Source organism: Zingiber officinale, chromosome 3B (assembly GCF_018446385.1).
Source record: "Zingiber officinale cultivar Zhangliang chromosome 3B, Zo_v1.1, whole genome shotgun sequence".
NCBI lineage: Eukaryota > Viridiplantae > Streptophyta > Magnoliopsida > Zingiberales > Zingiberaceae > Zingiber > Zingiber officinale.
Genome location: NC_055991.1, coordinates 12,900,847 through 12,916,521, shown reverse-complemented (window position 1 = coordinate 12,916,521; position 15,675 = coordinate 12,900,847). Strand labels below are relative to the sequence as shown.

The 15,675-nt window shown below is 39.2% G+C and overlaps 1 protein-coding gene and 2 non-coding genes across 3 annotated transcripts; 1 reads left to right on the top strand and 2 right to left on the bottom strand.

Moving 5' to 3' along the window:
• Positions 1 to 23: 23 nt before the first annotated feature.
• On the bottom strand, positions 24 to 106 carry LOC121968978. The gene has a single exon (XR_006108479.1). It is a non-coding gene; the product is annotated as a small nucleolar RNA snoR114 (small nucleolar RNA).
• Positions 107 to 116: 10 nt separating this feature from the next.
• TRNAM-CAU lies at positions 117 to 202 on the bottom strand. The gene is given in 2 exon segments: positions 117 to 152; positions 165 to 202. It is a non-coding gene; the product is annotated as a tRNA-Met (tRNA).
• A 14,130-nt stretch (positions 203 to 14,332) lies between these two features.
• LOC121968085 (serine racemase-like) lies at positions 14,333 to 15,450 on the top strand. Its single transcript, XM_042518592.1, has 4 exons — positions 14,333 to 14,400; positions 14,699 to 14,879; positions 14,974 to 15,060; positions 15,168 to 15,450. Exons 2-4 carry the CDS (start codon positions 14,704 to 14,706, stop codon positions 15,415 to 15,417), a joined length of 513 nt encoding a protein of 170 aa, XP_042374526.1. The 5' UTR covers positions 14,333 to 14,400; positions 14,699 to 14,703; the 3' UTR covers positions 15,418 to 15,450.
• Positions 15,451 to 15,675: the final 225 nt, after the last annotated feature.

The window sequence follows — 15,675 nt, the reverse complement described above, 5'->3', positions numbered from 1 at the left end:
AGGTTATAAGCGTAAAAAAAGCTTGGCTCAGAAGCACTTTTGACATCTTAATCAGATGGTTGTGATGAACCCTGACATCACTGAAGCGCAGTAATCCTCATCACCAAGGGAATGTATGGGGTGAGAGAGGCTCGAACTCTCGACCTCAGGATGACTCATCAAGCTATGAGACCTACGCGCTAGCCAACTGCGCCACCACCCCTGTTGGAATGATTTAAAATATTTAAATATATATTTTAGTAAATTAAGGCACATATACATTAAATTTTAGTCGGTGGGATAAAGGACTTTTTTTTAATATAATTTTAGATTTTACTTATTCAAATGTTTAATGAGTAAGTGGTTTTGATCTAAACTTTTGTTTTATCTAATACTCTGTGATGGAGCTGACTAATAAGAATAAGGTAAATTATCTGTCAAATAAAAATATCTTTTTTTTTTTTTTTTTTAACTCAGATTAGTAATATAATTAAATTAAAATAGAGTTGAACAACTAATAAAATAAAAGAGATAGAAAGTTGATTATAACTTAAATAGTTGTTAGCAAATGAAAAGCACTAGAAAATCTTTTTCTGCCTTAAATTAATATAAGAATTATTGAATATTTACTAGGTCCAAGGTTTTTTTTATAGGCCTTAGAAAATATTATCCGCAACTTTATTGAAGTTAAAATTAATTGATAAATTTTTTAAATAATAATTAAAATAAAATATATATATTAATAGTATTATAATAATTTATTACTCGTTATCAAATTAGTTAATATAAAATGATATTAGTATAAGATAAAATTATTGCAACATGACTTAATTGACCACTATTTCCAATTGTAAAAAATAATCATTAACAATCTATGAAATTATCTTTTTAAATTTTACTAATAAAATTAAATGTCGTCCGGGGCATGGTTGAGTTTGACTATTATGGGGTGAGCAAGGGGTTGAATCTCAAAAAAATTAAGAAAAATATCATCCCCGAAGTGATCAATTGCAGTTTCTTGATTTACCTTCTCATAGATGGTCATGAGACCAGCTATGTGGATCGATGGGGTGACGAATTTCACCTTTTGCTACAACTAATAAGATTTTTAATATTTATTTTTTTAAAAAAAAATTAAGACTTACTTTTTTTCCCTCCTAGGGCCTCAAGAATAATCGATAAAGTAAGGTCTTAACTCAATAAAATTATTGTTATGTGATCTAAAGGTAATATGTTTGAATAGTAGATGTAGTTATTACGTACAAGATACACTTCTTTTAGATCTCACATTAATAAGAGCTTCATAAACCAAACTATCTTTTTATCAATTTTAACTTCGATAAATTATTAATCAAATTTATTTAGCTAAAAATATTTAGCTATTAAACATCAATGATAATTTATTAAAAATAAAAGCAAAGTCGTATCTGCGTTCGATGGGGCCTGAAGCGTATACTAAAAAGTGATTATTTTGCTACGATAAATAATAATAAAGTTCAATTGCCAAATAACATATATACTAAATATATAAATAAACTAAAAATAAATATATTACATTGATCCCGTCCAGAAGCTGAGTCGGATAGAGGTCGGTCGCGCTGTCGCCGGGGTTGACGGAAAGTCGCTGCGAAGGCTGGTCGATCTAGCACCCGCCGGAAAAGCTTACACAAGCGGATGACGAGGGGTGATGATGAAACAAGGGTCCTACGCACACTCGGACGAGCCCACGAGTCGTTAGAGATCAGAAATTAGGGAAAAAGTCCCCGGGTCAGGCCCTCCGACGCTCAAGTCAGATACTTTTTTCCCAGAAGCACAGAGAAAGGACTAAAAGTGAAAGACGAGTGAGCGTACCCGCGTAAGGGATAAAACTTCCCTTTTTATACTACAAAGGATGCTTCTGGAGTCTGACGGGTGTAAGGGAATGTCGGATGTCAGGCTTTGTCTGGCACACGTAGTGCCCTCCTATAGGTCTAGGTGGGAATCAACGGGTGGTGAGCACCAGACTGTTAGCATATTCTTTGACAGACAGTGATTATTCCTTGACAAGTTGTTACGATTCCCTGACTTGCTTGTCGTGTAGTATATGCTTGCCCCGATCTGTTAATCCTAGACCGGGTCCCTATGCTTGTCGTCCTCGCTTTGTGGGGTGTAGACCAATGTTTCCTAACCTACGTTTGCCGCTTCACAAATCCAGATATGTACACGCAGCCCTGTCCTGCGTGTTCTGTCTTGTGAACTCCTGACCTGCCTTACCTTGTATCGTGACCTGTATGCCTTGGTTTGGTTCCACTTATCCTGCGTCTCGACCTGTACGCCTCCATCCGATTCCGTCTGTCCCGACCTGTACGCCTTAACCCGATTCCGTCTGTTCCTACCTGTACGTCTCCATTCGATTCCGTCTATCCCGACCTGTACGCCTTAGCCCGATTCTGTCCGTTCTGACCTGTACGCCTCCGTTCGATTCTGTCTGTCCTGACCTGTACGCCTTAATCCATGTGTCCTATGTCAGAAATCTTGACCTGTATCCTTAGCTGACCCATCTCGACCTGCACGTTTTGGTCCCTGTGTTCTGTGCCAGAAGTCCTGACCTGTTTCCTTAGCTTGCACATCCCGACCTGCACACTTTGATCCAGGTATCCCGTGCCACAAGGCTATAAATCCTAACCTGTATCCTTAGTTGGCATATCCCGACCTGTACACTTTGGTCCCTGTGTTCTGTACCGCAAGGCTATAAATCCTAACATGTATTCTTGGTTGGCATATCCCGACCTGTACGCTTTTGTCCCTGTGTTTTGTGCTGCAAGGCTATAAATCTTGACATGTATCCTTGGTTGGCACATCCCGACCTGTACACTTTGGTCCCTGCGTTCTGTGCCGCAAGGCTATAAATCCTTACCTGTATCCTTGGTTGGCACATCGTGACCTGTACGCTTTGGTCCCTGTGTTCTGCGCCACAAGGCTATAAATCCTGACCTGTATCCTTGGTAAGCACATCCCGACCTGTACGTTTTGGTCCAGGTATTATGTGTTGCAAGACTATAAATCCTGACTTGTATCCTTGGTTGACACATCTCGACCTGTACGCTTTGGTCCAGGTATCCTGTGCCTCAAGGCTATAAATCCTGACCTGTATCCTTGGCTGGCACATCCCGACCTGTATGCTTTGGTCCCACTTATCCTGTGTCACCCGGCTATAAATCCTGAACTGTATCCCTGGCTCCGAGTTCCTACTCGACACGTAGGTCTAACCTCGGAACGCCACCTGTGCCCGACTCAGACCATCTTGTGCTCGGGCCCTTTAAACTCCACGTAGGTCGGACTTTTGACCTCCATGTAGACCAAACTTTTGACCATCACGTAGGCCTGACTTCTGACCGCCACGTGGGCTTGACTTCTGACCGTCGCGCGCTTGACTTTTGACCATTCCATAGGCTTGATTTCCGACCACGTCATCTCCCTAACCCCATGATCATGCACCGTATCATACATCAATAAAAAATTAATGAATATTTAAAATAATTATATAAACACTACTCGTCTAGTTGTTTTAGAGATAAAAACATTTATCAAATCTGCATAATTCAATTGTCGAACTCTTTCTTTCACAATCAATAACATTATTAGACCATTTAGTGTATCCTATAACACTGAGACCAATGCGGTGGCTGTAGGCAGTAGCAAGACGACAAGTTGTAACCACCATGCAATTAGGTCGTAGTTCGCACAAGCGACTGAGGTAGCGTGCTACAGCCTTGTACTATGCAATTAAGTCACGCGAGTAAAGACCAACCGCTAGCTTGTGTCAAGTGAGATAGCCACTATGAGAATCGACGCGATTAGGTCGCACAAACGATCCTTGTTGCATGATTAGGCTACAATTAGTGTCACGTGTTGCAAGACGAAGAAGATGGTCGAAGAAGAAGATTATGATTACCTCTTGTTCCGTGGATCCGTGCCTTGGTAGAAAGAATGTCGAAGAAGAAATCACATGCAAAGAAGAGCAACACCGGAGAAGCAATTGCATGCAAAGAAGAGTCATACGTCGGTGTGTGCCTCAGAGCTGTGAGAATAGGTTTAACGGCCATTTAGGGTCCATGTCTCTCATTTTTTTTTAATATAATTAAAAAAAATAGGTCCTTTATTGGGTTGGGCCCTGAGGCGGTTGTCTCTTTGGCCTCATGGAAGTTATAGCTCTGAATAAATAGTGTGCCTCGTGAAAAAGTAAGGACACAATAATAATGGTATAAATATTGATAATGAAGGAGAAGAAAGAAAGGTCAATAAAATTTAGAGAAAATGATAGTGCAATATTAAATATGTTTTGACTTCCAAAAGTATTTTTATAAGATAATATAATCAATAAATATTTTTTTAATTTATTAATCAAACTTAATTTTTATTAGTAAATTAAATTTTATTAGTAAAAATTTTAAAATTATGAATTAAATTTTAATAAAAATAAAAATAAATTAACAACCAAATATAACTTTAACAGTAAAAAAAATAAAATTATCAATTAAATCTATTACGAGTAAAAAAATAAAAATAATTGAATTTAACTTTAATCTATAAAAATTAAAAATTATTGGTTAAATCTAAAAGATAAAAAATTATTGATCAAATATAATTTGGCTATAAAAATAAAATTAATAATAAAAATAAATCTTGAGTAAATTTTATTTTTGTTATAATTTTAAATATTTAATATTCAAACTTTTATATATATATATATATATATATATATATATATATATATATATATATATATATATCATTTGGTGGGCCCTAATATAATGAAAAATGATATGCTCAAGGAAAAAATCTCAATGAAATGTTCAACGATAGACATATAAAATGATGAGACTCACAGAAATGAAATGATGAGTCATAAATTTATATGTCTATCCTTGAACATTTTATTAAGATTTTTCCTTAAATATATCATAGTTCTAATATAATTGGATCCTAGGCATAGATCTTAATGATCTATGTCTTGAATCGACCCTACCCTACGTGCTTCTTCATCCTTGATCTCCTTAACTAATCCGCGCATTGTACAACTGATTGGAAACGATAAGGCTTCCATTTTTCCTGATCGTATTCGAGTGGGATCAGCGTGCTGAATTCCTGACTGTCAGACATGAACAAGACTGATGGTAGCCGAGGTCGTGGATGTGAGAGAGAGAGGATACAAGAAGATGGAGGTGCGATTGTGGGGCTATAAAATGACGAGGGCTCTGTTTAAAATTATTTTAATGGGTCTTGACCCATTTAATCTCTATAAAAATTTTCATCAGCAATTACCAGGGGCGTAAAATTCTCAAAAGATCATTTAACTTTTAGATTTTCTAAATACACTTATTTATTATTCTATCCCTCTTTTCAGTTAATATGTCACTGAATTTTAAAGGATAACATTAGTAATGACGTTGGATTTTAAAAAATCAACACATAATAATTATAGGATTCATGCAGACTAGATTGATGCTAATTTTTAAAATACGAACTACCTCGTCAGATATTATAAAAGATATTCTACTAAAAATATTCATATTATTCGTTCGACTCATATTTCTTCTAAAATGAATCTTGGTCGTATAATTTTAAAATGGATCCGGCTCTAATAACTCTAAATTCAATATATGCATTAAGATACAAAAACTTCTTATTTAACAAGAATGAAAACACTTCAATTGGAAAAGAAAATATTCCATAGACGGATTTAGATTCATAATCATGGATTACAATGCATGAGATCTTGCATTACTTATTGGCGATGTGCTTGAAAATCCATTATATAGCACAGACGGTGGACGTATGATATCTCTGGCGTAATGGTCAGGGGTCGATTCTCAGGAACTGACGACCTGGGGTTTACCCCGCCATGCGCCTATGGCCTGTGTACCTGCATGAACCTCCCTCCATATCCGTGGGGCCGACACTAGGGGGGCCGCTAAGGTAGCGGATCTACCTTTTATAATAGAATTTACATCGGGTCGGTACTAGAGGGGTCGCTAAGATAGCGGATATACCTTTTTTATAATAGAATTTACATCTATATTCTTAATTAAATCTCGTTCAGTATAGAATGTCAAGTAATCTTCCAAAAAAACTCTATTTTATTGGGAAGATCTTCCCATTCTTCATTGCTAAAAAAAACTCTGCTCAGTAGTGGCGATAGAAATAAGTAATGTCAAAACAAGATAAATCAACTTAATCAATATAACATCAACCTTTGATCGTCCACTCTTAGTCAATTTTAACACAACTCAATAAGTGTAGAAACCTTCAAATTATGCATTACATCAAGTTTATAATGTACCAATTCATATTCTATACCAACGATGTCTCAATCTATGAAATTTTTAGGATAAAAACTGATCCGGTGGTAAGGTGGAGCCCCCGTCCTACAGGGGGTCATGGCCACATGGAAGGTCAAAGTCAAAGCAGTCAATGCCCTCATACCATCGTCCGCTCGGGGGACAACTCATTTGCCCGATCGGAAGACCTGACCTGATAGTATCACAGCTCAACCACCGAACTGAGCTTCTGACGCTCAGAAAACCTATGTACCAGCAGAGCATAGACCAAGCGGACAACCCGCTCGGCACGAACAGTGGATGTAGCACCCCACCCCTTTCATACTTGATATCCTTACCTTACAAGGCGGAGGTTACTCTTTCCATAGCTAATTTTATGCTTACATTCTTACATATCATAAACTGCTCGGTACCGAGACCTACTCTAAACTTGCTCCGTGATAGGACGTGATTTGCAACCCTGACCAGCTGTGTAGCCTTGTCAAGGCCACAATTTGGCATGGTCGTGTGAAGGTCACACGACCTTGTCACCTTGGCCGAACCAAGAGGTGCACGGCCGTGTAAGTCCACATGGCAGTGTCCCCTTGGCCGAGAGGAAGGGGTGCTCGGTCGTGTGGGTCCACACGGTCGTGTCACATTGGTCGAGAGGAAGAGGTGCACGATCGTGTCACCTTGGCCGAGAAGAGGAAGCAGGAGGCCGTGTGATTCCACACGGCCGTGCGGAGGTCACATCTTGCTCCATAAAAGAGGTTGTTCTCCCCTTTGTACTCATCCTTGGCTTACCATTTTATCCTATTACTTGAGGAGGAGTCTTTGACATACAAATTACTATCAAACTGTAAATTCATCATAACGACCCTTACTAGTGTTTCAGGTAGAGCGGAAATAAGGAAATACATTAGCACCAAGGTTTAACATAGCAAATTCCAAGATCTTCTTCCACTGTTCCGTTGCACACACACACAAAACACTGTTCCGGCTACCTCCTCCTACTCGAGCTTTCCTTTACCTTTATCTGCAGTATAAGGAAATGCAAATCTATAAGCGAATGCTTAGTAAGTACCATCTACTCACAAAACGATGCATTTAAAGAAAACATGCTTTAAAAACTGTTTGGGAAAGCACAAAACTTACATTTGATCGTAATTCACGCTAAAATGCATAAATCAGAATTATATACATGGCATGCATTTTTAAATAAGTTAATCATGCAAAACATCAACTCAAACCATTCTAGTAATGTAATGAAAATAGGAATCTTGGCATATTAAAGAGTTCATCAATACTGTACTTTATAGCTCAGATTCTCAACCATAGGAATGCTTCTACTAAAGCAAACAATGAATTTTGAAATCTTTATATTACATAACTAGTGAAAATAATAAACAACTTGCTTTGGGCCCGACATTGTACCACTTTGCGCGCATCCTTAATAAGATCCGAGTAGCTAATCCTGAACCTATCAAGATACTACTAGGCGATCTAGGGACCTAGGGACGATCTAGGAGCCCACCCATGGACCTTGTGTCCAGTACATACCATTTAAAGTAAAATACTTTCTTTTAAATATCTCTTTCTTGTACTTGCACTTGTTTTTCATTTAAACAAACACCTTATGTGCGCTTAATCCCCTCACACTTATAGGAAAGCACTTTAGGGCACTTGAATCTGCTTCTTAGCCCCAAAACTAAATGGGAAGCAATTCAAGATTCCCTACACATGCTCTTAACCCCCAAAACTTTAGAGGGTATCTTACATAACATGACATGCTTCTTCCTTAACATATCTAAAGCATATCTCCACATGTATCTTTTAAATCATGCATAAAAGATATTATGAAATGCATCAACGAAACAACTTATACTGCAGGTGAGTGGTACTTACATCCTCTCGCTAGATCTTACTATGATAAGGTGTAGGGAACACAACCCCCCTCTTGCACGCCTTAATTCCCCAAAACTTTACCCGCGTGTACTACCTCCTTAGGAGGAACCTTTCCCTTATATTCCCTCCTTGAAAAGCTTTAAGACTTGGAGCCCTAGGATTCTTGCCCGAAACTTGAAAGGAGGAAGAAGAAGTTTCTGTTAGAGGAGAAGAGAAAAATGAAAATTAGGTTTTGCTCTCATCCATCCCCTTTTATACTAAGTGGAAGTTGAAGCATCAATTCACACATAATCTATATATAATGAATTGTTTCATATTGCTTATATGATGCTTACCACCACCCTAATGGAAACTTTAACCAATCTTAAATAAAGGGTCTTGGGTTCAATCTTAGCCCAAGACCATTTATAAATCTATTTTTATTTCTTTTATCTTCTCCTATTTCTTTTGCTCTTTTAAAAGAGAGGAAATTTACGAGCATTACAGTGGATGTGGGTCAAGTGGATACACCGCTCGGCCGAAGGGCAGAACGACAGGTAGCCTGCGGAAGGCTAGTCGAGCGGCCATCCCGCTCGGCCCAATAACCGACAAAACAAGAATCGACCGTTATCCTTTAGGGACTCGTGCCACCGACAGACAGCATGGTGGGCGGCATTATCAGGCAGAGAATCGTACGATAGAAGCTTCCACTGTCTTGTCAGGATATACTCAGGATATTGAGATATGATGTTAGGGATATTTTTCTGACACGTCTTATTAGGGAAATCTTTGAGATGCATGCACGCCTCAAGAAGCGTGCACACACGTTCCCGGGAGCCCTATATAGGAACCCCAAGCTTCGACAGAGGTATATTCGATTCTACTGTAGCTACTGTTACTTTGCTACTTTCGTTTCCCTTCGCTTCCTTATTGCTTCTGCCGGAGATCTGACTTGAGCGTCGGAGGGCCAACGTCGGGGAACCCCTCCCTAGCTCGGCACTGACGTTTTGTGATTATAGGTCTCAGTTGTTAGAAGTCAACACCTAATCAGCGTGAGCACCACACCCCTAGCATCCACCGCCTCGACTCTCGGACAGGATCAAATTTGGCGCCGTCTGTGGGAACACACCTGCATTCGGAACGAGGAGATGGAAGAAGCTGGACGATTGCACGCTGTGACGCTCACCTAGGAGGAGCTCGATGCGCTCGTACAGGCACGAGCTGCGAATAGGGCTGTAAACAAGCCAAGCTGAGCCAAGCTTTGGGATGTTCAAACTTGTTTGATAAGATAACCGAGCCGAGTCAAGCCGAGCTTAAAATGAACCAAGCTTTTGAAATGAGTGTTCAAGCTTGACTTAGTTTATTTTTTTTTGAGCTTGAGCTTGTTTGAAGTTTGGCTTGAGCTTGGTTCATTTAGATGTTATCAAGCTCTCAATCCAAGCTTGGCTTGAGCTTGGTTCAAGCTTGGGTTGAGCTTGGTTTGAGCTTGGTTCGTTTAGATATTATCAAGCTCTTAATTCAAGCTTGTTTGATTGTTTGAAACTTTTAATTGTTTGATTAGTGATTAAGATTGATAATTTAAATTTATTTATTTATTTTATTTTATTTTATTGTTTATTTAGCATATTGAAAAGAGTTTTATTAATAAATATGGTTCATAAACATTGTTCACGAACGTTGTTCACGAACATTGTTCACGAACGTTGTTCACGAACGTTGTTCACGAACGTTAACGAGCTGAAAACATATATGTTCAAGTTTGTTTGTTTAGCTTAACGAGCTGTTCAAGCTTGTTTGTTTAATTAATCTAATGTATATTGAACGAACATAAACAAGCTCTTATCAAGCCAAACACCAAGCTTGTTCACGAACGCTTGGTTCATTTACAGCCCTAGCTGCGAAGATAGTCTAGCAACAACAGCAGCAGTAAGCGCTTGTCGATCGACAAGCACAGCAACCGACCTCAGCTTCGGGAGGTCAAGCGGCGTACGAAGATCGACCGGAGCAGTACTCAATATGGGGGAAAAAATAAAATGTCGGCCGACACTCATGGAGAGGCTTCACCCATGCCTATTCCATTCCATCAGACATTGTTTCAAATGCCCTCAGAGATTGCTCAGGACAATCAGGAGAGGGGCTCTTCTTTAGATGAAGCGCCCGTTTGGAATGCGAGAAAAGGAAAAGCGCCCCAAGCTGATTTGTCTCCCTAGCAGATCAATCACCAGTTCTCCGAGGTGATACTACAAGATCCGCTACTAGGGCACTACACTCCCTTGGCGATCGGGGAATACAACGGGTCAATCGACCCGGACGACCACTTGGGAAAGCTTGACTGTTGGAGTGTATACTAAAAGCCTAGCTTTTATAAACATTTAATTTTGAAATAAAAGAATCACATTGGTCAAATATCTGTATTTATTTGTTAAATGTAATTGTTCAATTAATTTATATAATAGATAACATGGAGTGTGGTGTCACACTCAGAAGATCATGTTGTCGGTTCTCTATAATTTATAAACAGTTACTCACGACTAAGATGGAAAGGAACAAACCATCAAAATAGTCGTAGTGTAATTAAGTATTAGTTTATCTTGACTAATAAATTACACTAATACACTTTAAGTGTATTGAGTAGGACCATTTAGGTAAGTTTTTTTGTACTGACTTAGTAAAAGAACTAGACCTTAGTTATTATGGAAGTGTGTGCTCTTAATCCTAATATAATAACAAGCACATATATTTAATATTTATTTCTTTGAATTATCAAAGGGTGAGGTTTAGCTCGATAAATCAATATGTCCGATAAGTTGGGAAATGATATTACTTATAGTGTGTGTTATTGATTATAAAAAGAATTTGTGTCCTAGTTATCTAGGTTGAGAATGTCCCCAAGGGGAGCTCATAAGGATTGCCATGTTAAACTCTGCAGGTGGACTTAGTCCGACATGACAATGAAGTTGAGTGGTACTACTCTTGAAGCTAAATATTAATTAAGTGACTTGTCAGTAACTTACTTAATTAGTGGACATTTGTTATCTTAAACACAGGGAGACTAACACACTCATGATAAGAAGAAACTCATAATGTAATTTGGGATTGGTGCGGTAGTGCGATAATAACTCTCTAGTGGAATGAGTTATTATCGATGAACTTGAGTTATGTGTTCGGGGCGAGCACGGGATACTCAAGCTCATTGGAAGGCTAAAACCAATTTCTCCTCTAGGTCCCTGTCGTAGCCTCATTATAGCCTCAAGTACATCCAAATGTAAGGCTCTTTTTGGTGTCCAAGAAGGGGGCCGGACCATTGCTTGGTGACCAAGCAATGACCGACCACATCCTCTTATAGGGGCCGACCCTATTACTTGGTGACCAAGCTTGTAGGGGCCGACCAAGATTAATTCAAATAGGAGGGTTGTTTTGAATTTTTAAAATCTTCTCTTTGTAAAAAACTATAAGTTTTAAAAGAGAGATTTTAATTTTCAAAACTTTCCTTATTTGAATTAGGCCACATGTTTTAATAGAGAGTTTTAAAAGTTTTAAAATTTTCCTTTTTAACCATCCTCATGGTTTAAGAAGAAAAAGGAAGATAAGTTTTAAAATTAAAATTTTCTATCATCATGTTAAAAAAGGAAATTTTATAAGAGAGTTTTTAAATTTTAAAACATGGTTTTAATTTTTAGAAACTTTCCTTTTTTAACTCCTACTTTAGGAAAGAGAGTTTGTAAATTTTATAAGAAGATTTCTTCTTGTAAAATTTTAAAAAATATATTTCCTTTTCTCTTGATGAGGTGGCCGGCCACCTTGCTTGGCGCCCAAGCAAGGGGCCGGCCATATTTAAAAATAAAAAATCATCACATAAATTAATGATTGGTGATTGATTCAATCAAGAGGAAAGAAAAGGAAAAATTAAAAGGGAAAAGGAAAAACTCTTGGATGATTTTATTTTTTGTAAAAAGTTTTTCCTTATTTGCCTTGGGCAAGTAATATAAAAGAAGGGGTGTGGGGGCTTCATGATATATAATTCTTATTCTTTGGCTTGGAGACTCTCTTGGTGGCTGACCCCTCTCTCCCTCTCTTCTCCCTTTTGCTCTCTTTTCTATTGTGGTGGTGGTGGCCGAATATTACAAGGAGAAGAAGCTCTTTTGGTTGGTGTTCATCTTGGAGGATCATCGCTCACACGACGTCCAAGGTGAGGCGAGGAATACGGCAGAAAATCTCGAGGTCATTAGCTTACAAAGAGAAGGTATAACTAGTAATTTTCTTCCGCATCATACTAGTTATTTTCTTTGTAAGAATTCTAAATAAAGAGACAATTAGATCTAGTTTTTCGAGTTTGTGTTTTCTTCTTTTTCGAATTTGTGATTCGATTGTTCTTTTTGGTTAACCTAGAGTTATTTAAGGAAATTAAATATTAGCTTTCCTTAAAAGGCTTTGTCTAGGCGGTGGTGGTTGCTCCCATATCCAAGAAGACCATGTACCTCGCTATGCAGTCCTGGAAGTCAATTTTGGAAATTAATATTTAATGAAATTAATAACTTAGGTAGATTTGAATCAATAGTGTTAAGTTCCGCTTGCGATTCAAATCTAAACCATTAAGAACAGATAAGTTAAATTTGGAATCAATGATGTTAAGTTCCGTCTGCGATTCCTAATTTAACTTCTAAAGAACACAATAGGTTATTTAAGGAAAGGTTCGACACTTGTACAAAAAATTTTGTACAGTGGAATCGGTACGTTTTCTTAGGACTAACCAACATTGATAATGTCGCCACCCTCCACCAATATACAGATGGAGTGAAGTGTCGATTCTTCCTTACAACGCTCTCCGATTCAGCTCAGCGGTGGTTCAGAAGGTTGTTGGACGGATCAATAAGGAGCTTCAAAGAGTTCCGAGTGGCTTTCTTACACCGTTTCATGAGCAGCAGACGCTACCAGAAGACGAGCGTTAGCTTGTTCTCCATGAAGCAAGGTTCCAGAGAGTCCCTCCGAGCGTACATCCAACGTTTCAATCAGGTAACTATGGATATCCCATCGGTCTCGTCAGAGACCATGATGAATGCATTCACCCAAGGGCTCGTGGACGGAGACTTTTTCCGGTCGCTCATCCGAAAACCATCTCGGGATTATGACCACATGCTGAAGAAGGCCAACGAATACATAAACGTGGAAGAGGCCCAGGCGGTGAGAAGAAAGGAAATGCCATCCGAACCATTGGCGTCGACTGAACGAAGGCCGCCGATCAGCCATCAGCTGCTGCAGGGACCCCGAGCTGAAGGGACACAGCCACACCAAGAAGCAAGGCCACACGCCATTCAGCACGCGGCCTCTGGGCGTCCAAAACCAAAAGGAAAGGTATGGACCCCTATGTTTTGTTCCTTCCACTAGTCAGCAACTCACAATACCCACGATTGTCGCAGATTCAATTCGGTTGCACAACCGGTGCCCAGAAGTTATCGTCGACGGTCTCCCTCCCCTGACCGGCGACCCGGGCATCAGAATGCTGGGCGACGAGAGGATGCAAGGGGATCACCCACTACAACAAAAACCCTCATAGACATCAGTGGAACAACAACGGTTTTAAGCAAAAACCGATGTCTTTGAGTATTTTACACCGGTTTTTTCAAAAACCGGTGTCTATGAGCGCAGATTTTAGCTCATAGACATCGGTTTTTTAGGCGATGTCTATGAGAGCCTTTTTTTTCGTTAATAGACACCGATTTTAACTGCGATTTTTAAAATCCGGTGTTAATGAACCAAAATAAAATATTTTAATATTCCCATAGCCAAAATTTGCTCCCTCCAAACCTAAATCTATATCGCGCCCCTTCCTCACGCGACCATCTCTCTCGTCTAAACCTAAACCTAAACCTCCGACCATCTCTCTCAACCTCATCTGCCTCTTCTTCTTCCTAGATCGACGCCCTTGCTTCTCCGTCCGCGTTGTGAAACCTTGGCCACGTTGCTCGCAGTCTCGCTTGTTTTTTTTGTTGGTCCAGTCCGCGGAAGAAGAAAAAAAAAAGTCGCGTCGCATCAAAAAAAGCACCGCCCGCGAGCGAGCTCCTCTTCGCGAGCCCTAGCCACCTTCCTCTCCGCGAGCCACCGCCCTCTCCACGAGCGAGCTCCTCTTCGCGACCAGCCACCTTCCTTGCCGCGAGCCACCGCACCTTCCTCGCCGCGAAACCTCCTCCGACGCTGGACTTCACGCCGGAGAACCACGATCGCTGTTTATCTCTTAGAGGTCGACTGCTCCTCTCTCTTTTCTATGTTCTTCATTTCGTCTCTCGATTTTCGTTATATCAGCTCCGGATCAATTTGGTAGGCAGGTTACTTGTGGAAATGCCTGAATGAGATTTTTTTTTTGGTTACATGCTTTTCTACGGTAGATTTCTGTCATCGTTGACTAGTTTTTTTGTGTGTGGATTAGGATTTCTCACCACTTGTTTAAATTCATCGGTATAGTTGGAAAAAGTGCAATTTTTACCATTAACTATATAGATACGTGCAAAACATACTGAAGCATTTGTTGCTGTGGATAGGTCTAATGGACAATGGGAAACAAGTGAAAAACGATAACTATGCTGCTGATATTGCTTCCATAAGGGAGGCGAGAGTCCGTATTGCTCCATATATTCATGAAACTCCAGTGCTTACCTCGAAGTCTTTAGATTCTATAGCTTCCAAACGGTTGTATTTCAAGTGTGAATGCTTTCAAAAAGGGTAGAGATCCTATCTTGAATAAGGCAATTATCTCGAACAATTTATGAAGAATCAGAATATTTAGTAGTTAGCAACTTTATCAATTTTATTTCAGAGGAGCCTTTAAGATTAGGGGAGCTTCAAATGCTATATTCTCCCTTTCTGATGATCAAGCTGCCAAAGGCGTTTTGACACACAGCAGGTTATCTCCATATAATTTCAAACAATAATATGATTTATTTTTAGTATGCCTTTGTTTTTTGTTATTCTTGTTTTTTCTTAGGTCGGTAATATAGTTTTTTATTGCAGTGGTAACCATGCTGCAGCAGTGGCTTTGGCTGCAAAGCTCCGTGGAATCCCAGCATATGTTGTCATACCGAAAAATGCTCCAAAATGCAAGGTTGAGAATGTCAGGCGGTATGGTGGTCAAATCTTCTGGAGTGAATCAACGATCCAATCAAGAGAGAGTATTACTGAGAAAGTTCAGCAAGATACTGGTGCAATTTTGGTTCATCCTTTCAACAATAGATTCACCATCAGGTTTTGTATTTGTCATTGACCACTTGATCTAATCTCCATTGTAACTTTGGTGTCACATTTTGTACATTGTATTTTGTACTTTGTACATGGTAAAAAGTCAAACTCTTTGACTACCTCCTTAATGTCTCCTATTACTGATATTTCAAGCCCCGTTGTGTCCATTACTATTACTATGAAGAAATTGAAAGGAAAGAACTACGCTTTGCGTGCTGCAATAGTTTGAGTTTGGTTTGTGGTTCATGATGTAATCGGTGATCTCTTCCAATTAAGATAAGAC